General features: G+C 41.8%; 1 protein-coding gene across 4 annotated transcripts in view; it reads right to left on the bottom strand.

Annotated features, from left to right (window-relative positions):
- LOC113884211 (uncharacterized protein C10orf88-like) overlaps positions 1 to 26,628 on the bottom strand; it is a 52,184-nt gene that overhangs the window by 1,859 nt on the left and 23,697 nt on the right. Inside the window, exons 1-6 of one of the 4 annotated variants that reach the window (XM_027528525.1) lie at positions 20,515 to 20,938; positions 18,756 to 18,959; positions 17,880 to 17,952; positions 15,041 to 15,247; positions 8,138 to 8,592; positions 1,619 to 2,795 (exon numbers count right to left, since the gene is read on the bottom strand). In XM_027528525.1, coding sequence (XP_027384326.1) covers positions 2,753 to 2,795; positions 8,138 to 8,592; positions 15,041 to 15,247; positions 17,880 to 17,952; positions 18,756 to 18,959; positions 20,515 to 20,672 — 1,140 coding nt within the window. In that variant the 5' untranslated portion in view covers positions 20,673 to 20,938 and the 3' untranslated portion in view covers positions 1,619 to 2,752. Of the gene's footprint in view, positions 1 to 1,618; positions 2,801 to 8,137; positions 8,593 to 15,040; positions 15,248 to 17,879; positions 17,953 to 18,755; positions 18,960 to 20,514; positions 20,939 to 26,628 lie in introns of those variants that run through there. The other 3 variants (XM_027528523.1, XM_027528527.1, XM_027528524.1) reach the window with 3 other exon arrangements.

The raw sequence follows: 26,628 nt of genomic DNA, 5'->3' as shown, positions 1-26,628 counted from the left end.
TGTGCTCTGCAACAAGAGAGACCACTGCAATGAGAAGCCTGCGCATCACAACTAGAGACAGCCCAGGCGCAGCAGTGAAGACTCAGCGTAGCCAAAGACAGGGAAGAGGGAGATGAGCATTCAACTGTCGCCTCCTGTGTGCCAGAGCTGTACCAGCTGCTTCATGTTCAGAGTATTAGAAACTCATACAAGATGGAAGCTGCGCTGTTCCCATTTTACAGCAGGGAAAACTGAGGTTATCAAAAATATTGAATCCCTCATGCAAAGTTAGACAGCAGTTAAGTGACCAACAAGGAAGAACTCAGATTTATCTATCCTGGTGTTTTTTCCTCTACATCATCATGGACTCATGTTCTCCAAGAACACTTAGAAAATGTCATAATGGTAGAATACTGAAACCCTGGGCTGCTGTCCAATGCAGGGCGTGGGACTGCCTTTAAGAAGGAGGAAGTAGTGATGTGAGGGCAGGAAGGGACAATGAGGAAGATGCTGTATTTGCTTTCCCTTGAGAGATGAGTCACTTCACCTTTCAATAGCCGTGGATTTCAAATGTCAAAGGAGATCAATTCAAAATAAGAAGGTTCTACACCAAAATCTACATGGGCACCTGGAACAGAGGATGGAGACAAGGAGAAGGAAAGGAGTCCTGGATTCCAGGCCCATCTTCCCCACATTTTTTTAAGAGAGAGAGATTTCGGTGTCTACAAAGTGGAAAATTCAGTTGAAGAATATTTGATATCAGGTCTTTTCAGTCTTGAACCTTTATATATCTTTTTGATATAACCATATTTCTGTTTCAGATATAATCAAGGTGAGACTTGTAATATGAATCACATATCTGGAAGGAGGCATTTTTTAAAATAATTTTAATTTTTGGCTTTGCCGGGTTTTTGTTGCTGCATGGGCTCTTCTCTAGTTGCAGCGAGTGGGCTTCTCAATGTGGTGGCTTCTCTTACTGCAGAGCACAGGCTTAGGTCATGCAGGCTCCAGTAGCTGCGGCTCCCAGGCTCTGAAGCACAGGCTCAGGAGTTGTGTGACACATGGGCTTAGATGCTCCGAGGCATGTGGGATCATCCCAGACCAGGGATCGACCCTGTGTCGCCTGCTTTGGCAGGCCGATTCTTTACCACTGAGCCACCAGGGAAGCTCTGGAAGGAAACACTTTGTAAATCAACAGACTACAACTACCAGGCGCTGTAAAACTGAACTAAAGGGTCCAGCGTGGAGTGACGGACATTTCTCCTGAACAACAATGGAAATACTAGCTTACAGCTATGTATGTTGTCCCATGAATTAGAAAAGAATAGAAAAATACGCAAATTCTCGAGCGGCTATAGTGAGAGTATGTCCCATAGACTGTGCCACCTTCGTAGTGTGATACAAATGAATGAGTATGCAGATTAGTCCTCATTTGAAAGAACTGACCACAGTATGGAGTGCAAAACACCCCCTTTCATAAAGCATTTTAAGAAAACATGGCTGAGGGAGGCAGGCTCAAGAGGAAGGGGATATATACACACTCACGGGCAGATCTGCGTCGTACAGCAGAAACCAACACAACACTGTAAGAGCAGTTATCCTCCAGTTAGAAAAGAACATTGAAAAGAAAAACATTCTGTTTCCTTAGACAAGCAGTTTCCAGAGTGGATACATTTATTTTTTAAATGTGAATCATCACCCTTCAACACACATGATAGTTGTAATTTCTAAAAACTAAGCCTGCCTGAGAGAACTGAAATCTCTTTGATTCATATGCCTCAACCCCTCAATGCAGACCCTGAGAATTTCATGCTTTAAATATACAGAAAAGGGTTCTAGAAAGAGGAACCTGTACCAGTCCAGAAAGGAAAACAGTTCCTTGTATCTTTTGGATTGACTGAGATAAAATAAAATAACTTCTCTCATTTTACATCAAACACTAGATCTACAATAACATTCCTAACAAGGAACAGGCTAGCTCCGATCGGTGCTCCCCTCTCTACTGCGACACTGTACTGAAACCGATAATATCAACCTCAGTGTAAACTACTTTCACACATGCCAGACACTGCACTTTCCTCATTACCTGAGATAAACAATACGAAATGTAAATGAGTGATTTGAACGAAAGTTTCCAAGTCTTAAGGATCCAATTTTTCAAAAACAATCAACTAGAAAAAGAAAAAGTATCAAATACTCTAAGCATTATTTTTCAGACTCCTAAGACTGTAAAAAGTCTTTGTATAAAAAAAGTACTTCAACGAAACACATATACAATACAAACTAAGGAACTGCTTTAGAAATCCTTAAAATCTTAAACATTTAATCCAGAAGTATACATAAATTTCAGTAAGAGTGAAAAATATTACAAACAAAAATAACTGAAGATCCCACCGTGTTAACCTAGTGTACAGTACTGGATTTACAGCGCGCGCAGGAAAACGAACACTGAGGTCACTTCACGTAAGTAAGTGGTAACATTTCAAAGGACATTAAATACTTGCTTTTCATAAATTTCTGGGGTGCGGTTTGGCTTTGTAATAAATATGTAATAAATATCTGTAGTACTTTGTACATGTTGAGCATTTATCTTTCTCCATTTGAAAGTCCGTCTCCAGAGTCATAATGTCGTAGAGGCATCCCAGAGGGTGGGGAGTTGGGACGTTGCAGCAAGTCCATTAACAAAGCCATCTTATTATCTATGTGCTCCTGGAGTTTATATATTCGCTGATCAACGTAGTCTGTAAGTTTCTTTTCCATCAGTTCCAAATTTTTAGGAAGAATCTTTTCCAAATAGGAACAAACAGGTTGCTCTTCTACTCTGAAAATAAATTTTAAAAAATATTATGACAATTTTCCCTGGTATTATAACAAAACAACCAAAATACACTACAATAAAGCAGCCGATACACATTGCTGAAATTTGTCTCCACAACTACATTCTGTCTCCTTCCAACGTATTTCCAGGTTCTGGACACATACAATGTCGAATGCTCAAGGCATTATTATTGCTTCAGTTCTTTAAGTATTTAAGCATAAACTGAAATTAAGAATATAAAAATGAAGATGACAGAATTTCTACCCTCAAAAACAAGTGTTTAGATACAAAGGGTCTTTCTTTTTGGTTTTGTGCTCCAAATCAAAAGCAATCTTGCTTTTTCTTTAAGGTCTTTCTATGTCTTCCAAGTCCTTCCCCAAGCATTTTAACAGTTTTCTCTTTTCTTCATCTGAACAACCTTCTAAAGCGTTGGAAGGACGAGGACAGTGAATTTCAGAGTGTGGTCCACAAAACCCTAGGATCTCCTCATATTTTTCCAGGCATTCCATGAGGTCAAAAGTATTTTTTATAATAACACTAAGTTATCTGAACATGAATTGTACAATAAATGCACAATGAACTATCCAGAGGCCACACCGTGTACAAGGTCATTACTGTGACGACTAACTGCTATATGGTTGTGTATTCTGTTTCCTAGAATTCTTTAAGGTAGCAGGTTTAGGGTACAGATAAGTGTTTTTCTCAGAGGGAATTCAGTTTGTTCTCAGTATTTCTACTGCGGTCTTACTAGCTATATTGAGTTATACATGCCATAAGGCAACATATATGAAACTACAACCCAAAGTCAATACAGTTTTACATACATGTGAAACAATACCATTCTCACTAAACTTTCTAAAAAGAAAATATGGTATTTTTTCAAAAAGATATTTATGTTACTATGTAATGGGTTTATTGTTATTTCTAAACTAATAAATATTTTTATATAGCCTACATAAATAAAAGTTCTTTGGAGTGCTCAATTATTTTTAAGAGGGTAAAGACCAAAAACTTTGAGAACCACTACTCTAGAATGTAGTGGTTTCTAGAACTCATGCATGGATGAGATAGTTGGACTGTAAAGAAGGCTGAGTGCCAAGGAACTGATGCTTTTGAACTGTGGTGCTGGAGAAGAGAGTCCTTTGGACTACACGGAGATCAAACCAGTCAAACCTAAAGGAAATCAACCATGAATATTCGCTGGAAGGACTGATGCTGAAGCTGAAGCTCCAATACTTTGGCCACCTAATGCGAAGGGCCAACTCATTGGAAAAGATCCTGATGCTGGGAAACAGTGAAGGCAGAAGGGGGTGACAGAGAATGAGATGGCTGGATGGCATCACTGCCTCAATGGACATGGGTTTGAGCCAGCTCCGGGAGATGGTGAAGGACAGGGAGGCCTGCCATGCTGCCGTCCATGGGGTCGCAGAGAGTCAAACAACAATGACTAAACAACAACACTCTAGAATATATAAGAAGCTTTTTATTGTTCCCTTTATTTTCTTCTTTTTCTTAATGTATATTTATTAAAAATTTTTTAATATTAATTATTTTAATATTTATTGTCAAATAACTATAGATTCATAGGAAGTTGTAAAGATACTATATTTGTGCAGTACCCTTCACCCAGTGGTCCTGGTTGGTCTTTACTTCTTACCTAACTATGGAATAATAATGTCAGTACAGTGTGGGTATGCCATTTTATCACACGTACACACATTCATGTAAATATCACCACAGTCAAGAGACAGAACTATCCCTTAACTACAGTGACCTCCCTCTGCTCCCCTTTCACTGTCACATCCACTTCCCTAATCTCCTCCATCCCAAACACCTGGTAATCACTTACAGTGTTCATCTGCATTATGAGAATGTTACGCAAATGGATCCATGTAACTTGACCTCTTGAGATTCTCTTTTGTAGATCAGCATAATGCCTTTGCCAGACAACCAAATTGTTGCATGTGTCAATAGGTAATTCCTTTTTATTGCTGATAGCATCCCATGATATGGATATACCAGGGTTAATTTAACCATTCATCAACTTTAAGACATACTGGTTGCTTATAGTTTGGGGCTTTTACAAATAAAGCTTCTATGAACAATTGTGTATTGATTTTTATGTGGAAAAAAATTCTTGGGGGACTTCCCTGGTGGTACAACAGATAGGAACCCACCTTCCAACTTAGGGGACATGGGTTTAATCTCTGGTCTGGGAAGATTCCACATGCCACAGAGCAACTAATGAGAAGCCCGTGCCAAGCAACGAAGAGTAGCCCCTGCTTGCCACAGCTCGAGAAAGCCCATGAGCAGCAATGAAGACCTAGCACAACCAAAAATATATTAATTAAAAAAAAAAAAAGAAGTTTTCATTTCTCTGGGATAAATTTCAGGAGTATGATTTCTGAGTCACCTGGTAACAACATGTTCAGCTATGAGAAACTGCCAAACATTTTTTAAAGTGGCTGTACCACTTTAAGTCCCCATGAGCAATGTATGAGAGATCCAACTTCTCATTGGTATTTGGTTTTGTCGCCATTTTTAAACTTTTTATTTTAACCATTTGAATAACTGTATAGTGGTATCTTGTGTCTTGTGGTTTTCATATGCCCTTCCTTAATAGCCATGAGGTCAACAATAGCTCATCTTTTCATGTGATTATTTGCTTTGTACATCTTATCTGGTATAAATGTCTCTCTATGGTCTTTTGCCCATGTTCTAATTGGATTTTTTTTTTTTTTTTATGTTGAGTTTTCAGCACTCTCTATATTTTAGGTATAAGTCATTTGTTGGATTTGTAATCTGAAAATATTTTCTTTCCCACTCTGAAACTTATATTTTATTCCTCCTAAAAGAGTCTTTCACAGAGCAAAAGTTCTAACACTTTCATGGAGGTCAAACATTTTTGGTGTCTCGTCTAGGTTCCCAAAGACTGTCTCCTGTGAATTATTAGAAAACTTCCACAGCTTCATGTTTTACACGTACGGCTCTGATCCATTTTGAGTGAAGTTTTGTATAAGGTACGAGGTTTGGGTCATAGTTCACTTTTTGCTCTTTGGATATCCATCTGCTCCAGCACCATGAGTCAGAAAGACTCTTTCTTCTTCCTTTACTGAACTGCTGTTGCACCTCTGTCAAAACTCAGTTGAGCTCACCTGTGTGGGTCTATCTCTGAACCCTCTACTGGGCTCCACTGACCCCTGTGTCTGCCCCTCTGCCATCACTGCCCTGTCTTGATACTCTCGCTGTAGAAGACTCGACACTGGAAAAGGGACTCCTCCCACTTCATCCTTCTTTCTCAAGGTTGTCTTAGCTATTCTTCCTCTTTTGCTTTTCATAGAATTTTTTAAATAATCCTGTCTATGTCTGCAAAATATTGTGAAGTTCTAGTATGTATTGCATTAAACTTTCGTATCAACGGGGAGAACTGACAACTTTACTGTGTTAGAAATTCAATTTGTAATTTAACAGTTACCAGGAAAGAAACCATCCAGGCCCAACTGGTTTCATTGGAGACTTCCATCAATATCAAACATCATATGAAGAAAGTCACATCAATTTTACACAATCTCTTCTAAAATATAGAACTCAAAAAGAAGTAGAATTCATTTTATGAGACCAGTATCACGCTCATAATATAAAACCAGACAAAGACAGTAAAAGATAAATACAGACTAGTATCTCCAATGAATTCTATGTAAGAATACTTGACAAAATATTAGCAAATCAGTTCCAGCACTGTATAAAAAAGAATTAGACACCAGAATCAAGTGGGATCTATTCTAGGTATGCTAGGCAAGTTCAGTTTTTGAAACGAATGTAATTCACCATATGAAGAGATTACTGAAGAAAATTCATGATCATATAAATAGCCATAGGAAAAATACTTGATAAAATCCTGTATCCCCCTATGATGAAAGAAACTCTGATAACCAGGAACTAAGAAACACTAAGCTTCAGAGGCCCTAAGCAATCTGACTTCTCTCCACCTTTTATAGTCTTTGTGTGTTTGCTGTATTATATCCAGGGATTTTTTTATTGTTAATAGGGAGGATCTGAGAGAACTGGAGACATTCCAGCTCAGCTGGAATCAGAAAAGTGGAAGTGGAAGTCCTTCAGTCGTGTCCGACTCTTTGCGACCCTATGGACTATACAATGCATGGAATTTTCCAGGCCAGAATACTGGAGTGAGTAGCCTATCACTTCTCCAGCGGATCTTCCCGACCCAGGAATTGAACCAGGGTCGCCTGCATTGCAGGCAGATTCTTCACCAACTGAGCTATCAAGGAAGCGCAGTTTTTAAATGTTTAGGTTTCTTCTTCCTTTGCCTTGTAGTATTTGTTTGTTTTGCCAGTCACACGTTAACACTGATGAAGACTATCAACAATTAAAAAACACTGTTACCTTTCCTTGTTCTTCCCAAGAACTACCATTTGTTTCAATAACTTACTAAACTCCTCAAATTTCAATGCTATTAAATACATTAAGAAAATTTCAACCAATACAATGACCTCATTTGAGATGTAAAAAAAGTCTAAATCAAAAGACTGAAATAGTAAGGTAAAATAGTTAAGTCAGAACCATGGCTGAAGTCCTGAATTCCCATCTAGTGCAATATTTGGAAACATTCCATCTATCTAAAGGAGGTGTGTGTGTGCTCAGTTACGCCCAAGTCTTTGCAGCCTCATGGACTGTAACCCAGCAGGCTCCTCTGTCCATGGAACTTTCCAGGCAAGAATACTGGAGTGGGTTGCCATTTCCTAGTCCAGGGGATCTTCCCGACTCAGGGATCGAACCTGCATCTCTTGCATCTCCTGCACATACTAAACACTTAACTACCCCTCAATCAAAGTAGGAGTGGAAAAAATTGGAATTCTGAGATCAGAGAATAAGGGCCTGTACACTATTAACAATTACAAGCTGAGAAATGTTTGGATGACTCGAAAATCAGCCCAGGTCACACAGGATCTACAAAGAAAATCCGTTGTAATGGTTCAGTTCATACAATCAGGCAAACTGTGCACGTCATGGCTACCACAGCTCCTCTCCCTTCATACAGGTAACTCTCTACTCCGACCCTTGTCTGCTGCTTATACTCCTCCCACCAAAGGCCTGAGAAGTGCTCGGCACCTCCAATTTACACACTTCTTTCAAAGCAACACATTCTACTCTGCAGAATATTTCTTTCTTCTACGTGTGTCAATGGTGAAATGTCAAAGCTCCCACAGTTCTCTCCGCAAACAAGTTCAGGCAGAAGCTACTGAAACAAACCTCTTTCCCCCACCTGCCTCCACACCCTCTCCCACACCCCATCTCGACCACATGGGTCTAAACACTTACGTGACACCCCCGGCGCCTCCGCCAGGCTTGGTGATGCTGTCCTGCCACTTGGTGCCGGGTCCCACCCGGAGATGGCTCACCTGGCCACACAAATTCTGCAGAAAAGGCAGCAACTCGGAGTTAGGTATGTGTGAGCTGTCACCTGCTTTCTTTGATAAGAAAGAAGATACTGCATTCTTCAGATCATTCTCAAGAATAGAACGGCTTTGTGGCCCAATTTTACACTCTTGGAGGCTGCTCATACTTCCTCCACCAGCTGGCTGCAGACTCTTCTCAGTGGTAGCCTCCGAGTCGTCAGTCACGTTTCCAGATGTCAATCCAGTTCTGAAAGGAAAAGGTGTGCAGGATGACTTGTCGAAGGCTCCCGGAGTAGACGAGGACGGCAGCCCCATCACGTGCTTGTGTCCCGTGTTTCCCAGGATCGACTGGAGCTGCTCTCCGATGGCAACACAATTCTAAGGAAGGCAGATGAGGAAAGAGCAGGAACATTAATGATAGTGACAGCTAACTCTGGAGTGACCTCGAGTCAGGCAAGGTGCCTTCTTCCATCTGAGCCTCAGAACGTTCACATGGAGCAGGCCACAGCCACTGTCCCAGTATTGAGTTGAGGAGAAAAGACTAAAGCTAACTCGGCCAAGGTAACACGGCCATTGGTGGCAGAACTAGGACTGGAACCCCGGACACCCAGCTCCAGAGTCAGGACTTCTAGTCATTTCAGTGTAGTTTTGCTAAGGAAAATCTTCAAATAAATACAAGCATACTTAGTAAAATTGCACAAGTATATTTTAATGTTTCCACTACAAAGCCCTCCTTAATTTATGGTATTTTCTAATGAGTCACAATAATTGATAATTTTCCTAGAATTAAAAATCATACAAATGTAGGCCACCCTAAGGATATGCAATTTGTTTTCACTGGAAGATAGACTAGATAGTTACTTGCTTAAAGTTTGATGTTCTACCTATATACTTAAAGTCTGAATACTTTTGTGACATTTTCAATTATTAAAATGAGCTACTTTGGGGCCATGACTGCCATGATAATTTATAGCATAATGAATACGTTTTGTGGCCTCAGCCCAGCTAGGCTGTATTACTTCCTGAGAAGAATGGCTCACCTCTGATAGGTTACAGTTTCCTCCAGAGAGGCATGCTCTTGCCATGTTCCTCAATTTTTCCACAAGACAAAGCAAAACTATCTCCAGCCTAGCTGTTACATTAGATGGCTCTACCCTAAACTCTAAACCCAGAACTCTACTAGAAATTCTTTTTTATTAACTTATCTGTTTATTTATTTTGTTGCACTCTACCACACAAGGGATCTTAATTCTGCAACTAGAGTTCGAACCCATGCCCACTGCAGATGGAAGCTTGGAGTCTTAACCACTGGACCACCAGGGAAGTCCTAGAGATTCTTATCAGGGGATATCGTCTTATAGTTAACACTGTTCAATACCTTGTAAGAGAGACTAAGAAAAGTACTATTATTCAAGACCAGGTGAAGACACTTGATCCATAAATTTTCTGGATGTACTAAAAAATGATCCTTGGATAAAATTAGCCCAGAACTCATTCATTCAACAAATATTTACCAGAAATCTACTCTGTGTTAGGTACTGTTTCAGGCCCTGGAAATAAGACAGTGAAAAGCAAACACAAATTTGTATATATACTCCCAGAATTCTGAAAAATTAAATCTTTATCTCTGAACATCTTAAAGGATTTGCTTTAACTTTTTAATCACCTTGAAAAAACAAGGACAAAGAGAATATTTTTATTTTTTAAGATGAACAAGGTAAATAGTGAAAATTCTTAGAATAACTGAATATATTTTCTTTGAGAAAATGGCCCAGAGCTTTCACTCAGATAACTTTAAATGACAAGCATATGCCAGACACTATCAGACAGAATTCTTACTCAATTATTCTAAACCGCTGAAGCAAAAACAAATCAAAGTCAGCACATGTGAACTGCAAATACAAGGAAATAAGAAACCACTTTAATAAAACTTTTCAGGAAACAAGGAACCACAAGGCACATGTGAAGCAAGGAGAGGCCAGGAAGTTGCTCCCAGGCCCTTCCTTTCCCCTCAGGACAGGCCCTGCCCCAAAGAACACGGGCAGGCTCGCAACAGTGTGCGTGGCTACACCCCTTACACAGGAGGAGGGGTTCTGATCATGAAACACCCCTCCTCTACACTCAACAGATACTTACAGAGCTTATGCGACACTTCTCAGAAAGACAGTCCATGGATTACTTGTTTGCAAACAAAAGCAATTCCAGAGAACCAGGTATATCCCATGAGAATTCCATAAATATAGTCTCCCCATAGAAATAGGATATTTATCAGCATGTTTAAAAGAAGATTTCACAGGATCTCCTTTCTTCCCCAGGGTGTTTACCAAATGCCCGCACAGGTAAGGATTTAGCATATGCATATAATGGGAAACAGGTTACAATAACATGTGCTGCTGGTTGGAGGACTTGCATTTCTGGATGAGACAAAGCTACAGAGACACACATCAAGCTTGAGAGTAAGGTAAGAGTTGGGCAAGCACTCCTATGATTTACCTAATGCACTTCTGAACTGACATAAATTCATGATGAAGAAAGCATATTGTTTTGGGAATTAAATACACAAGCAAAAAAAAAAAAAAAAAAAACCCTTAAAGACATGGCCCAAAAAACACCTGAAACTTTGCCATCATTTCTTTTCCAAACACAAGTTTTTAAAAGTATCAGTCATGAATTGATTTTTTAAAATCCATTAACCGTCTTGAATGTTTCCAAAATCTTTCACACACACAAAGTTTCTTCTGTTTTTAAATTTTTAATCTCTATGTCCATTGGATCTTTCCCCTTAAACATTTGTTCTTAAAATACACTATGCATAGGGCTCATCTGCTGTTGCTGGTTAGAAATAGCTGAGTCCTGAATCACACCCTCAGGGTTTCAGGTCACAACTGAGGGCCAGTGTTCTGTCTCTACAAGCTTTCCAAGGGATTCTGATGCAGGCAGGTTCCTATCTCTAGCCTTCCTGAAACAACCTACTTTAACCTGGCTACCTCCACATTCCAACTACTCATTTACTATCTAATCCCTCAGAACCTGGTTTCCATCTCCTCGCTATTCAAGCTGGCCCATTAAGGATCTGCAAAAGAAGCTGAGTTGATAATCAAGGAGCATATACATTAGAGTCATAAATAAGACAGATCAGATTCCTGTTTGCACAAAGCTTATATTTTAATGAGATAAAAAGAGCAGTAAATATACATGTATATATGTGTGTGTGTATATAAAACAACAAAAATAATGAAGAAAGCCATGATGAAAATATGTGTGTGTGTGTGTGTGTGTATAAAACAACAAAAATAATGAAGAAAGCCATGATGAAAATATGATACAGATAGTGCACCAGTGTGGCTGGTGAAGGTCTCACTCAAGATGGAACATTTAAGATGAGGCTGAAAGAACAAGAAAAGGGCAGACTTGCTAAGATCGAGAAGAGGGGATTCTGGCCAAAGAGAACAGTTAAGAGTGCAGAGGTCCTGAGGTGGGAGCACAGGTGGATATCTGGGGAACACACACCTCAGAATGTCCAGAGACGAGCATCTGAGGAGATGTGACAGGAGATGGTGTTGAGGAGGGAACGACGGCCCAGATCTGAGATGAGAGGGTGAGGAATCTGGATTAACTCTGGGGTGAGGGGAAGCAGTTCGGGGACATTACACAGGGGAAGTCGAGTCTGATGGACCCTCTGAGATCATCCTGGTTGCTCTGTGGAGAGGGAGCACTGGAGCAGGAGCATCTGTTAGGAACCTCCTGAGCTGTGCAGGTGAGATCACTGTACCAGAGAACGAAGAGGATGGACTCTGTTCTTTTGGAAGCTCTCCATTCTGAGGTTTCCAAGGTCATCACCAGCTCTCCTGTTCTATGTCTGCCTGTCCCTCCAATGATACTCCTACTAAATTAATGTTGGACAATCTCATAGAAGTTATATGACTTTTTTATTTGTATTATTTGATTTAAACTTCCACATTCATCTTATGATCTCAGCAGCATTGCTAGATTGTAAACAATTAACCTTTAGATAGTAAACATGAAGAAATTTATCCTTAAATAGAGGAAGCAATGCTAAATAGCACAGAACTAACACTGTCAGTGTTGAATTCAGGTCTCCTGACATCAGAGCCGGACTATAAAGAAAGCTGAGCGCCGAAGAACTGATGCTTTTGAACTGTGGTGTTGGAGAAGGCTCTTGAGAATCCCTTGGACAGAAAGGAGATCCAACCACCCATCCTAAAGGAGATGAGTCCTGAGTGTTCATTGGAAGGACTGATGTTGAAGCTGAGACTCCAATACTTTGGCCACCTGATGTGAAGAGCTGACTCATTTGAAAAGACCCTGACGCTGGGAAAGATTGAGGGCAGGAGGAGAAGGGGACGACAGGGGATGAGATGGATGGATGGCATCATTGACTCAATGGACATGGGTTTAGGTGGACTCTGGGAGTTGGTGATGGACAGGGAGGCCTGGTGTGCTGCAGTTCATGGGGTCTCAAAGAGTCGTACACGACTGAACTGAACTGACATCACATTTCTGCTACTCTAAACAGTGGCTCCTGCACTCCGCCTCCTCACCCTTCTCCCTGTGCTCCGAGAAAACACAGTTGCTCGCCTGTGGTCTTCCTTCCTGGCCCCGGTCTCTCCCTTCACCACCTTCTCTGTCATCTACTAGGGATGCCCCCGCCCCTGTGTTTCCAAAGGCTCACAACGTCACCCCAGGAACATGGTATTCACATAGAAAACTCAATACTCCCAAAATAAACTTTTTTTTCCCTCCAAGTCACTCCCTCCCTTGCATTCCCTGTGTATTATTGACATCACTATCTTCAAAAGTTTGGTTTCACGTTTGATTCTATTTTTCTCCCCAAAACCCCATACAAGTTACTGTCAAGTCCCAATGGTTCCACTGTTGTAGCATCTCACAACCCAGCACTAGGGTCCTCCTTCAAGTTTAGACCCTCTTAACCCTCATCTGGACGAGAAATAACACAGAGATCCTTTGCTTCCTGCAGTCTCACTTTCTACTGACTCCTCATCTTACACGTAATAGTGAACTAGAGTTAATTAAAACAGGTAAAACATGCCCACAAGCTTCATAAAAGCATTCAAAATCCTCTATGATCCAGCCCTAGTCTACCTGAAGCTTCCCCTATCGCTTCTTCACTCCAGAGAAATGAACTTCTATCCATTTCCTAGCTACATTATACTCCTTCCAGCACTGAAGATTTAATCCATACTGCTCTCTCTCTCTCATGTTGCAGCCCTCTTCAGCAATACTTGAACCGTGAACTTCCTGATGTTCAAGCTGGTTTTAGAAAAGGCAGAGGAACCAGAGATCAAATTGCCAATATCTGCTGGATCATGGAAAAAGCAAGAGAATTCCAGAAAAATATCTATTTCTGCTTTATTGACTATGCGGGTCACAATAAACTGTGGAAAATTCTGAAAGAGATGGGAATACCAGACCACCTGACCTGCCTCTTGAGAAACCTATATGCAGGTCAGGAAGCAACAGTTAGAACTGGACATGGAACAACAGACTGGTTCCAAATAGGAAAAGGAGTACATCAAGGCTGTATATTGTCACCCTGCTTTTTTAACTTCTTTGCAGAGTACATCATGAGAAACGCTGGGCTGGAAGAAGCATAAGCTGGAATCAAGATTGCCAGGAGAAATATCAATAATCTCAGATATGCAGATGATGCCACCCTTATGGCAGAAAGTGAAGAGGAACTAAAAAGCCTCTTGATGAAAGTGAAAGTGGAGAGTGAAAAAGTTGGCTTAAAGCTCAACATTCAGAAAACTAAGATCATGGCATCTGGTCCCATCACTTCATGGGAAATAGATGGGGAAACAGTGGAAACAGTGTCAGAGTTTATTTTTATGGGCTCCAAAATCACTGCAGATGGTGACTGCAGCCATGAAATTAAAAGATGCTTACTCCTTGGAAGGAAAGTTATGACCAACCTAGATAGCATATTCAAAAGCAGAGACATTACTTTGCCAACAAAGGTCCATCTAGTCAAGGCTATGGTTTTCCCTGTGGTCATGTTCTGATGTGAGAGTTGGACTGTGAAGAAGGCTGAGCGCCGAAGAATTGATGCTTTTGAACTGTGGTGTTGGAGAAGACTCTTGAGAGTCCCTTGGACTGCAAGGAGATCCAACCAGTCCATTCTGAAGATCAGCCCTGGGATTTCTTTGGAAGGAATGATGCTAAAGCTGAAACTCCAGTACTTTGGCCACCTCATGCCAAGAGTTGACTCATTGGAAAAGACTCTGATGCTGGGAGGGATTGGGGGCAGGAGGAGAAGGGGACGACATAGGATGAGATGGCTGGATGGCATCACTGACTCGATGGACGTGAGTCTGAGTGAACTCCGGGAGTTGGTGATGGACAGGGAGGCCTGGCGTGCTGCGATTCACAGAGTCGCAAAGAGTCGGACACAACTGAGCGACTGAACTAAACTGAACTGAATCCCACCTATGTAGTCCCTTAATAAGACCACAGAGACCTTTAGGGACAGGCCGTAGACTAATTCACCTTGGAACCTTCTGTAGTAACTAGAACAGAGCATCATTCACAAAGAAGGGGCTAAGTAAATACTTGCTGAGTGAATAAATGAGTGAATTCATAGAAAATTATGAAGTCTGTAATAGAAATATTCTGTTTGTAAGGGCATAAGGCTACAGAATGTTACTTTTAGAAAAGTTAGTAAAGATAACAGTCACATCAATAACAATAGTTAAGTGGAAAAGATTTATGTCACCACATGTCCTAATAAAAAGCTATTATTTAAAGAACTGTAATGGTATCCAGAAAGAAATCCGTTCCTACTCACCTGCTGCTGGAATCTCACCATATTCATCAACTGCTGAGCTCCAGGTGATAACTTTGACCCCATGGACTCCATGATGGTTTGGACCCTCTCCAGGTCTATCCTTGATCCTAGAGTGGGAGAGCCTGCTGAAGAATGTGCCAAGACTGGCCTTACGTGTACCACAACTTTACTGATGAACACACAGTTCTTTTCACCAAAGGAGAGCAGCTATTATAACAAAAAAGTTCAGCAAAATTAATAGTAATAAAAACAACCATTATTTAAGGTCATTTCTTATTAATACTGAAGAAAGAAGCATTCAAGAATCTAAAAATTAAATTCAAGTACATTTTTAAGTTGTCTCTAGAACAGCAAAAGCCAAGAAAAGATTCAAAAGAACAAGGAAAATATAAAAAGCCCTTTTAAGTAAAAGATTACGTATAAATAATGTTTTATTTAATAATGTTTTCTTGTTTAAGGAACTAAAGATAAACTGTATCAATCTGAGATCTTACCATCCTGAAACATGCTATATCATTTAATACAAAAGATGACTGTCCAGGATCCCATGCAAAATGTTTGTGAAGTGCTAAATATAACTCAGTATTTTAGAATTAAAACCATAAGGAATATTAAGACAACCTAACAGATCTCAATAGTTTACATATGAAAAACAAGTTCACGGTGATTTTCTACTTTGTCAACAGAGTAAACAACGGTCGGTCTTTGAGCCTAGTTCTTCTGGCTTCTGTCCCAGAAGCTGTTCAGAGCTTTATGCTGCCTCATCTTGTACGTGCTTCTAAAGCAAGATGCTTCCTGTGTGCTGTAGGACTGCAAAGTAGCAAAGTGGAAAGCAAACAGGATCTAGAATCAGACAGACCTGAGTTCAGGGAGGGCTGTGCCTGGGTGACCCTGGGCAGATGCCAAACTTTAGCCAGGGGTAAAATCAGTTCACATGGTTGTTATAAGGATTGTGCGTTACAATGTCCAGTGTATATCACTGAGTGAGTGCTCAAAGATACACAGCAGTAACTTCATTTAACTTTCATAAACTATTGAAGGTACTACTGGCCCAGAAGAGGCCTTCATACAAACCCAAAGATTTTCCTAAATGAAACTCTCTGCACTCCCTGGTACTTCCACAGCACAGTTACAAACCCCATTCATCTTCAGAGACAACAAACCCATACATCACACAAAGACACAGGTGAATACAGACCCATGATCTAAAAACTTAGTGTGGCACCAAAGATGTGACTGTCATCAACAAGGAAGAACCTCATGAAATGTATATACCCACATTTCAAAATGCATATTATGCTTTTCAACCGCCAAGCCTTTCTCACCAGTGAATGTTGTGTGTATTTTGACACTTAATCTACCTATCTTGCCACTATAGTATGAGCAACATTCCAGTTTATTTCATAACTGCCACTTCCTAAATGCCCAATACAGCAGCCGCTATCTATAAGCACTCTAATATGTGTAAACAGCCTCTTGATGAAAGTGAAAAAGGAGAGTGAAAAGTTGGCTTAAAGCTCAACATTCAGAAAACTAAGATCATGGCATCCAGTACCATCACTTCATGGCAAACAGATGGGGAATCAGTGGAAACAGTGGCTGACTTTATTTTTCTGGGCTCCAAAATCACTGCAGATGGTGACTGCAGCCATGAAATTAAAAGATGCTTACTCCTTGGAAGGAAAGCTATGACCAACCTAAACAGCATATTAAAAAGCAGAGACATTACTTTGTCAACAAAGGTCCGTCTAGTCAAGGCTATTGTTTTTCCAGTGGTCATGTATGGATGTGAGAGTTGGACTGTGAAGAAAGCTGAGCGCTGAAGAATTGATGCTTTTGAACTGTGGTGTTGGAGAAGACTCTTGAGAGTCCCTTGGACTGCAAGGAGATCCAACCATCCATCCTAAAGGGGATCAGTCCTGGGTGTTCATTGGAAGGACTGATGTTGAAGCTGAAACTCCAATACTTTGGCCACCGGATGCGAAGAGCCAACTCATTTGAAAAGACCCTGATGCTGGGAAAGATTGAGGGCAGGAGGAAAAGGGGACAACAGAGGATGAGATGGTTGGATGGTATCACCGACTCAATGAACATGGGTTTGGGTGAACTCCGGGAGTTGGTGATGGACAGGGAGGCCTGGCGTGCTGCAGTTCATGGGGTCGCAAAGAGTCAGACATGACTGAGTGACTGAACTGAATATGTGTTGGATGAATGCATCACTTTATTAAAATGACTTTAGAAGCCATTAGTGTATACACCTAAACAACATCTTGGGATAATCAGTTCTGTGCTCGTCTGTAAGTAATAATCAGCACAGAATTTTAAAGATAAAAATAATCCAAGAATTTTCTTTAGCTCCCTATTATTACCCATAAAGTAGGTCCCCAAAGATGAAGAAACTTGCCCAAGGTCACTTCTTTAGTCAGAAAGAGGCTCGCTTATTAGTCAGGACTTATGAGATCCAGCTCAGTACCCTTCCTCTAGATCTGATGACATCAGTAGAGTTTACCTTAATAAAATTTTTCATGCTGACAACATCAGTCTAAACTCCTTTAACTTTGTGATGCCCTCGTCTGAAATTTCTTTAATTGTGTCCAACACTGCTATACTAACAAAAGTACATTGACATGACCATAGGAAATAAATGATCAAATTTTAAAAGAATGTTGATAATATTTTAGAAAAGAATTTCTTTTTACATGTGTTTACTAAGTATTTTTGAAATAAAACCAGGGACCACACTGGACTAACTACATTATCAATTTATGGAAATAAATATATCTATATATTAGGAAAGCAACTGTAGTTTTAAATTAGCTACAATTTAGGAATGACTTACCTTTATTTTACAAGCATGTGTGGAAGACTCCAACTTTAGACATTTTTTGTACAAAGTAATCTTTTCATGTTCACTAAAAATAGAAAAGAACTGATTTATTAAAAATTGCATACATTATCACTAAGAAGAGTTATATTTAAAAATAAAGGACAATATTTTAATCCTCAGATTCAGTTTTCCTGGTGAGGCATGAACAGCAGAGACTTCCTACTGAATTCCACTAGATATGAAGACAACATCTGCCACTTACTAATTATAGCAGAAAATTAAATTAGATATCCAGTGTATACTCACGCAGCACTGAGCATATTTTAAAGCTCAACAATATATCTGTCATACACCGTACAGACAGTACATAAAACAGCTCATACTTTGATTCATATTGAAGAAAGATTAGAACAGAATCTTCATAAAAAACTGGGAGAAAAAAATGAAAAAGTCTAATAATGGGTTAAGCTTGCCAGTACAGAACAGTTTTGAGCTCACACACTATTTGGTAACGGCATCCTACAAGAAAATGTTCAAAGTTCCAGGCTGAGTGACAAAGTGATTTTTGGAAAACAGATTCCTTATGAGTTAAAGAAAACAAATAAGAAACTTACCAGAACTTCATTTGCATCAAACTTTTTCCCAAACTAGCTATGATCTTTTACCAACTTCTCTCTCTTCCATTAGCTCTCCATTTCCACATTCATACACACAATTAGACTGATCTAGACTGTCTTTAAGATCCCTAAAGGTCTAAACTTCTACGTCTGCTGGTATGTTATCTTTTCTTCCCTAGTCACCAAGTCAGAGAATCAACAAATACTGCAAAAGCTCAAGAAAATAAAACACTACTTCAGAAGAACACTTTCACATTCATAAGGCACAAACCTGTTATCCAGAACATTACAAACATTCTTGCCCCTACTGGTTCCACAGTACTCCTCTCCTAAGTATACTTCCATATTTCTTGCTGAACTTAAAATGCCAATAGAAACGATTTCTTCACCTCCATGAGGGTCACATCTCAGGTGAAGAAAGCAGGGGTTTTCATCTTGGCCGTTCAGGTTCCTTTTCAAAATCACGTGATCCTGGCTGAAAAGAAAATGAAGAATATTATGTAGTTTATAGTGCTTCCCTGGTGGCTCAGATGGTAAAGAATCTGCCTGCGATGCAGGAGACCTACATTTGATCCTTGGGTTGGGAAGATCCCCTGGAGAAGGGAATGGCAACCCACACCAACATCCTGGCCTGGAAAATCCCATGGACAGGGGAGCCTGGTGGGCTACAGTCCATGGAGTGACCGAGTCGGACACTTTGTCTGACATTGTCTGACATTGACTGAGTGACTAACACACACACACACAGCTCTGAATATTCATTGAAAGGACTGATGCTGAAGCTGAAGCTTCAATACTTTGGCCACCTGATGCGAAGAGCTGATTCATTAGAAAAGACCCTGATGATGGGAAAGATTGAAGGCAGGAGAAGGGGATGACAGAAGCTCAGATGGTTGGGTGGCATCACTGATTCAATGGACGAGTTTGAGCAAGCTCCAGTAGACGGTGATGGACAGGGAAGACTGGCCTGCTGCCGTCCATGGAGTTGAAAAGAGTCGGTCACAACTGAGCGACTGAACGACAACATGCAGTATTATAGTTCCCTGTCATTAACAGAACACTGTTATTAACCCCCTTAATGGGCCACAGGGGTTGACATGTTATCCAATTAATTGATATTTGCATTTGGAGTCCAAGCACCCTGCAAAGCACTGATCACATAAATGCTCAATACGGAAATCATGAGGAAATGATGCTTTAGACTCCAGGGCTCTCCACTCTATTTCCCCCTGGACCTCTATCTACACCCTAAGCGACTTCCTGAAAACTGCCCGACCAGTTAATGACTTACTGGTCAGCTACTGTGAATTCAAAAACCGTTCAGAAGTTAGGGGTTGGGGGCAGGTACAGAATAAAGGGGAACAATGTGCCATTTTCAAAATTAAACTGATGATTTTTCCACATTTGGATTTTTTTTAAAGGCCTGTTTTAGCCCACGGGCTTCCCAGCTGGCTCAGCGGTAAAGCATCCTTTGCAAATCCAAGAGACAACGGGATACGCGGGTTCGATCCCTGGGTTGGGGGAAGACCCCCTGAAGGAGGACACGGCAACCCACTCCAGTATTCTAAACTGGGCAATCCCTAGGACAGAGGAGCCTGGCGGGCTACAGTCCATAGGGTCGCGGGTCACCAAGAGTCAAGACACGACTGAAGGACTTAGCATGCATGCATTGGTAGACAGGTTTTTGTTTCAGGACAAGAGGCCGGTTCTGATCCCGACAAGGGGCCTCAGAGGCCGACGAGATGGACTCAAGGCGGGTGTCTGTGAAACGCTGTCTCCCACTTAACTGCCCCCCCGTCCCCAACATTCACCCCCGAGTCCCCTCAGCTTTCCCGCGGACGCCCCTCTGTCCTCCCGCCACCCGGGCCCGGCCCTTTCGCCCTCGCCGCCCGCACAGCCCCGTCACCCGCTCGGCTCCCGCATTTCGGGCGCAGACCCTCTCCACTCAGGGTCCCCGTCTTCCCTCGCGGCTCCCCCTGGAGCGCGGCTGTGTCCCTGAGCACAACCCAGTCTTCGCCGGCCCAGCGCACCCCGAGGCGGGCGGCGCCAGCAGCTCCTCCCAGTCGGCGTCCCGGTCGCCGAGACCATCCGGGGTGAGACGGAGACTCTGGGCCAAGGCTCCGAACGCTGCATCCCAGGAAGAGGCCAGGGTCGGGCGCCGGGTCGGTGGCCCGTGTATGGTCTCCATTCGGCCACCTACGGACCAGGCCGGCTCCAGAACCTCTCTCTATAGCTCTTTAATTTACGCCAGATCGAGGGAAGGTGAAGGAACAGGGCAACTTCCGGCTCGGCCCCCGGCAAACCTGAGAGCGGCCGCAGTTCCCCGTTGTCTGGAGACCAGCTAAGGCAGACACGCACACGCGCGCCGGCTGGATTTGGCAGCGGGGTTCAAAAGCACTGGGCCGCGGTGGGATGGCTCGCGGGAAGCGCCAGATTAGAGCATGCGCCCTGACAGCTCGTGGGCCACCCTCTGGGCTATGCGCAGGCGCAGTGCGGTGGTCAGACACCCCGCCCCCACCCTCCCAGCCTTTACTTAACTTTAGGTTCATTCACTCAGTCGTGGCCCATTCCTTCCGACCCAGGAACTGCAGCACACCAGGCTTCCCTGTCCATCACCAACTCCCAGAGCTTGCTCAAACTCATGTCCATCCAGTCTGTGATACCATCCGACTATCTCATCCTCTGTCATCCCCTTCTTCTTCTGCCTTGAATCTTTCCCAGCATCAGGGTCTTTACCAATGAGTCAGTTCCTCACATCAGGTGACCAAAGTATTGAAACTTCAGCTTCAGTCCTTCCAATGAATATTGAGTACTGATTTCCTTTAGGATTAATTGGTTTGATCTCCTTGCAGTCCAAGGGACTCTCAAGAGTCTTCTCCAACACCACAGTTCAAAAGCATAAATTCTTCAGCGCTCAACTTTCTTGAGAGTCCAACTCTCACATCCATACATGACTACTGGAAAAACCATATCTTTGACTAGACGGACCTTTTTCAGCAAAGTAATGTCTCTGCTTTTAATGTTCTGTCTAGGTTGGTCATAGCTTTTCTTCCAAGGAGCAAGTGTCTTTTAATTTCATGGCTTATTATTTATTTAATTTCATGGTGAATTTTAGCATTCACCATCTGCAGTCATTTTGGAGTCCAAGAAAATAAAGTCTGTCCCTATTTCCATTGTTTCCCCATCTATTTGCCATGAAGTGATTGGGACCAGATGGCATGATCTTAGTGTTTTGAATTGAATTCTAAGCCAGCTTTTTCACTTTCCTCTCTCACCTTCATCAAGAGGCTCTTTAGTTCCTCTTCACTTTTTGCCTTAAGGGTGGTATCATCCACATATCTGAGGTTATTGATATTTCTCCCTGCAATCTTGATTCCAGCTAGTACTTCATCTAGCCCAGCATTTCACTTCATGTACTCTGCATATAAATTAAATAAGCAGGGTGGCAATATACAGCCCTGATGCACGCCTTTCCCACTTTGGAACCAGTCCATTGTTCCATGTCCAGTTCTGTTGCTTCTTGACATGCATACAGATTTATCAGGAGGCAGGTAAGATGGTCTGGTATTCCCATCTTTTAAGAATTTTCCAGTTTGTTGTGATCCACACAGTCAAAGGCTTTAGCTTAGTCAATGAAGCAGTAGTAGGTGTTTTTCTGGAACTCTCTTGCTTTTTCTATGACCCAACGGTTGTTGGCAATTTGATCTCTGGTATCTCTGCCTTTTCTAAATCCAGCTTGAACATCTGGAAGTTCAGTTCACGCACTGTTTAAACCTGGCTTGGAGAATTTTGAGCATTACTTTGCTAGTGTTTGAGATGACTGCAATTGTGCAATAGTTTGAACATTCTTTGGTTTTGCCTTTCTTTGGGATTGGACTGAAAATTGACCTTTTCCAGTCCTGTGGTCACTGCTGAATTTTCCAAATTGCTGTCATATTGAATGCATCATGTCCACAGCATTGTCTTTTAGGATTTGAAGCAGTTCAGCTGGAATTCCATCACCTCCACTAGCTTTGTTCCTAGTGACGCTTCCTAAAGCCCATTTGACTTCACTCCAGGATGTCTGGCTCTAAGTGAATGGTCACATCATCGTGGTTATCTGGGTCATGAAGATCTTTTTGTATAGGTCTTCTGTGTATTCCCGCTACCTCTTCTTAATACCTTCTGCTTCTGTTAGGTCCATACTGTTTCTGTCCTTTATTGTGCCCATCTTTGCATGACATGTTCCCTGGTATATCTAATTTTCTTGAAGAGATCTCTAATTTTTTCCATTCCATTCTATTCTATTCTATTATTTTCCTCTATTTCTTTGTATTGATCACTTAGGAAAGATTTCTTGTCTCTCTTTGCTATTGTTTGAAACTCTGCATTCAGATGGATATATCTTTCCTTTTCTCCTTTGCCTTTAGCTTCTCTTCTTTTTTCAGCTATTTGTAAGTCCTCCTCAGACAACCAGTGACTTTGAGCTTAGAGAAATAGCAGGTAGTGGGGATGCCAGTGCCTCTTTGGACCTGGTCCAAAGAGGAGAGTCCCTCCCAAGGTAAGTGTGGTGTCCTCTTTCTAGAGACCTGAAGCACCTCCTCCCGACCCTCACTCTCTGGAACAGACCCTGAGCCTTTCCGCCTACGGTGGTGATTGGGGGGGAGGGGGGACGGGGGAGGATGGGGACAGGGCGGGCATGGAGTCGGATTTTCTCTCCTCACCCCCCTTCCCACACACGCTCTTTCTTTCGAGGGTGTCAGGTGGATGCCAACAGTTCGACTTTAGTCTCAGAGATTTGGATGTTGTCCATGGCAGCTGTGGGGCCAGGGCAGGTGGTATCTGAGCAAGGTTAGGGGCTCTGGGACGTAGGCCTCTTGTCCACGGGGCCACCAGGTCAGATGGAAGGTGGAGAAACAGTAGGGCCCGAAGGGGGTTGCCCCCCCACTCCACCCCTAAGCCGTCTGCACTCCAGGCCCCTGGAGGAGCAATTAGGAAGTATTGGGTCTGTGGTGGAGTAAAACCTGAGCTGAACCTGAAGGGCCTTTCAGCTTTGCCCAGAAAAGTGGGAGTGGATGGAATTTTCTAGATACTCTCAGGGTAGGAAGGTATATGGTCCCTCCCCACCACCACCACCCATCCTCTTCATGAAGCCCATAGAGATGAGTTTTCCATGTTCTGAAAGGAAAAAGGGAATCAGAATAAGAAAGTGGAATGTCAGAGTTTGAAAGGTCTTCCTTCTTGTTCTAATAAATTAACTTTCATTGACAGTAACATGTTTGCACAGTCCAAAGAAAATAAGCTCTTCTTCAGAAACATTAGTCTGCACTTGAAGGAGCGGGGTCAACATTATCACCGGACTTCAGCTTTTGTGAACAAGGCTGAATGACCAGGAGTCAGGAAACTGGACTTCTGTGATCTCTCCTTTCTTTTGCACAGCCAGTGAAGTCACGAAATCTTGGTTTTCTGAAAGCAAATCTATCGTATCTTTCTTCCTCTCTGCTTCTGTTTTGAAGCACTAACTTTCATCTGAACAATTCCAGGAGCCTCTTTACTGTCCTTTAGCCTTCATTCCCAGTCACTTCCGTCCCACCCTCTGCTCTGCCCTCTGCTGCTGCTTCTGGTGCTTGTTGCTCTTGAATGAGTACAGCCTTTTTTTTTTTTAATTTTATTTTTAACTTTACAATATTGTATTAGTTTTGCCAAATATCGAAATGAATCCGCCACAGGTATACCTGTGTTCCCCATCCTGAACCCTCCTCCCTCCCCATACCCTCCCTCTGGGTCGTCCCATTGCACCAGCCCCAAGCATCCAGTATCGTGCATCGAACCTGGACTGGCGACTCGTTTCATACATGATATTATACATGTTTCAATGCCATTCTCCCAAATCTCCCCACCTTTTTTGTACTCTGATTCCTGCCTGCCTCCCTGCTCTCCCTCCTACCTTAACCTTTGCAAAAGCAGTTCCCTTTTCCTGGAAAGCCTGTTATTTTGGAGCAGAGAAAATCCTGTACATCATTCAAAACCAAGCAGATCTCCACCCTACTACAGAATTAATTAAACTCATTCCTCCATATGACTATTATGCTTTTTAGGTATGTCAAAGAAAATCCAAAACTGGAGGTTATGTTTATTAAAAGTCCTTCCAGGGATATTTTGTTCCATTATGTTGCAGGTTAAGGGGAAGCTATAGAATCCTTCCTACCAGTTTAACCTTTGATAGTTTTGCTTTTATATACAATTTAACGTGAACAGCCAGTGTAAATTTTTTAGGATTTAGTTACACTTATCTCTGTGCTGTGGACAGTTTATTTTTCTCACTTTCCTCCTGAAATAAATTTTTTTTTAAACCAGCAGAGTATGTCTTTATTTATGTGTGAATTCCTAGCATTTAACAGCATTTGATACACAAATACATTGAATGGATAACTTTCACAGTGTTAAAATACAAGGCTCATTTATTGTTGTTGAAGGATTTGGTTGTTTTAAACATCTTTTTAAACACAATGATGGAAGTAAGCAAACAGTGAAAAATCTCTGTTGGAAATCTCTAGGAATTTCTTTCTTCTGAGGAGATAGTTTTGAAAGCTTAAAAAAAACAAGGAATTGATATCTATTCATTGTTGCTATGAGCCAGAGGTTGGTAACATTCAGATTCTCCTTTATCTTAGGAGAAGCTGCTTGTACCCTTGATCTCTCCTTAGACACTTAGGTGATTCTCAGGATTAGTGAGAACGATGATTACTCTGGCTCTAAGTACCCACGTTCACATTAGTTCATTTACTTTGCTTTCAGCCTCACAAGACCAGGAGCAGTCTTTGGGAAATCAGAAAAACACTTGATACTGTAAAATTAGTTCAATATTTGGTAACATTTAAAAATCTGGCTCACATTTTAGGCTATCTTTGTTAGTTTTTCTTTTTTTTAAATAAGGAAAATAAGTAGGAAGGTAAGACTGGTAACTTAGTGATTCAACTGAAAATGACATTGATGGTAAGGTATAGAAAAGGAGCCAATAAGTTTTAAGTTTTACATTGGCCTAAACTTTAGAGGCAGAGAAGGCAATGGCAACCCCCTCCAGTACTCTTGCCTGGAAAATCCCATGGATGGAGGAGCCTGGTAGGCTGCAGTCCATGGGGTCGCTAAGAGTCAGACACAATTGAGTGACTTCACTTTCACTTTTCACTTTCATGCACTGGAGAAGGAAATTGCAACCCACTCCAGTATTCTTGCCTGGAGAATCCCAGGAGCAGCAGAGCCTGGTGGGCTGCCGTCTATGGGGTCGCACAGAGTCGGACACGACTGTAGTGACTTAGCAGCAGCAGCAGCAGCAAACTTTAGAGGAGGAGTTGCTGAAATGGGTACGAACAATACCGCTTTGGAGACTTAAAGTAAGGAAGTTCATTTTTATGGGTCTGTAAGTAGGTAGCAGCCAAAGAGACAAGCATTTACTAAATGTCTAGTCCAGTTCAGTTCAGTTCACTCGCTCAGTCATGTTTGACTATTTGTGATCCCATAGACTGCAGCACGCCAGGCTTCCCTGTCCATCACCAACTCCCAGAGTTTACTCAAACTCATGTACATTGAGTCATCAATGTACGTGACTTGATGCCATCTAACCATCTCATCCTCTGTCATCCCCTTCTCCTCCCTCCTTCAATCGTTCCCAGCATCAGGGTCTTTTCAGATGACTCAGTTCTTCGCATCAGGTGGCCAAAGTATTGGAGTTTCAGCTTCAGCATCAGTCCTTCCAATGAATATTCAGGACTGATTTCCTTTAGGATGGACTGGCTCTATCTCCTTGCTGTCCAAGGGACTCTTAAGAGTCTTCTCCAACACCACAGTTCACAAGCATCAATTCTTCACGCTCAGCTTTCTTTATAGTCCAACTCTGACATCCATACATGACTACTGGAAAAACCATAGCCTTGACTAGATAGACCTTTATTGGCAAAGTAATGTCTCTGCTTTATAATATGCTGTCTAGGTTGGTCATAACTTTTCTTCCAAGGAGCAAGCGTCTTTTAATTTCATGGCTACAGTAACCACCTGCAGTCATTTTGGAGCCCAAAAGAATAAAGTCAGCCACTGTTTCCACTGATTACCCATCTATTTGCTGTGAAGTGATGGGACAGGATGCCATGATCTTAGTTTTCTGACTG

The sequence above is a fragment of the Bos indicus x Bos taurus genome, chromosome 26 (genome assembly GCF_003369695.1).
Source record: "Bos indicus x Bos taurus breed Angus x Brahman F1 hybrid chromosome 26, Bos_hybrid_MaternalHap_v2.0, whole genome shotgun sequence".
NCBI classification, from domain to species: domain Eukaryota; kingdom Metazoa; phylum Chordata; class Mammalia; order Artiodactyla; family Bovidae; genus Bos; species Bos indicus x Bos taurus.
The sequence above is the reverse complement of the archived record's forward strand: the minus strand, read 5'-3'. Positions and strand labels throughout refer to the sequence as shown.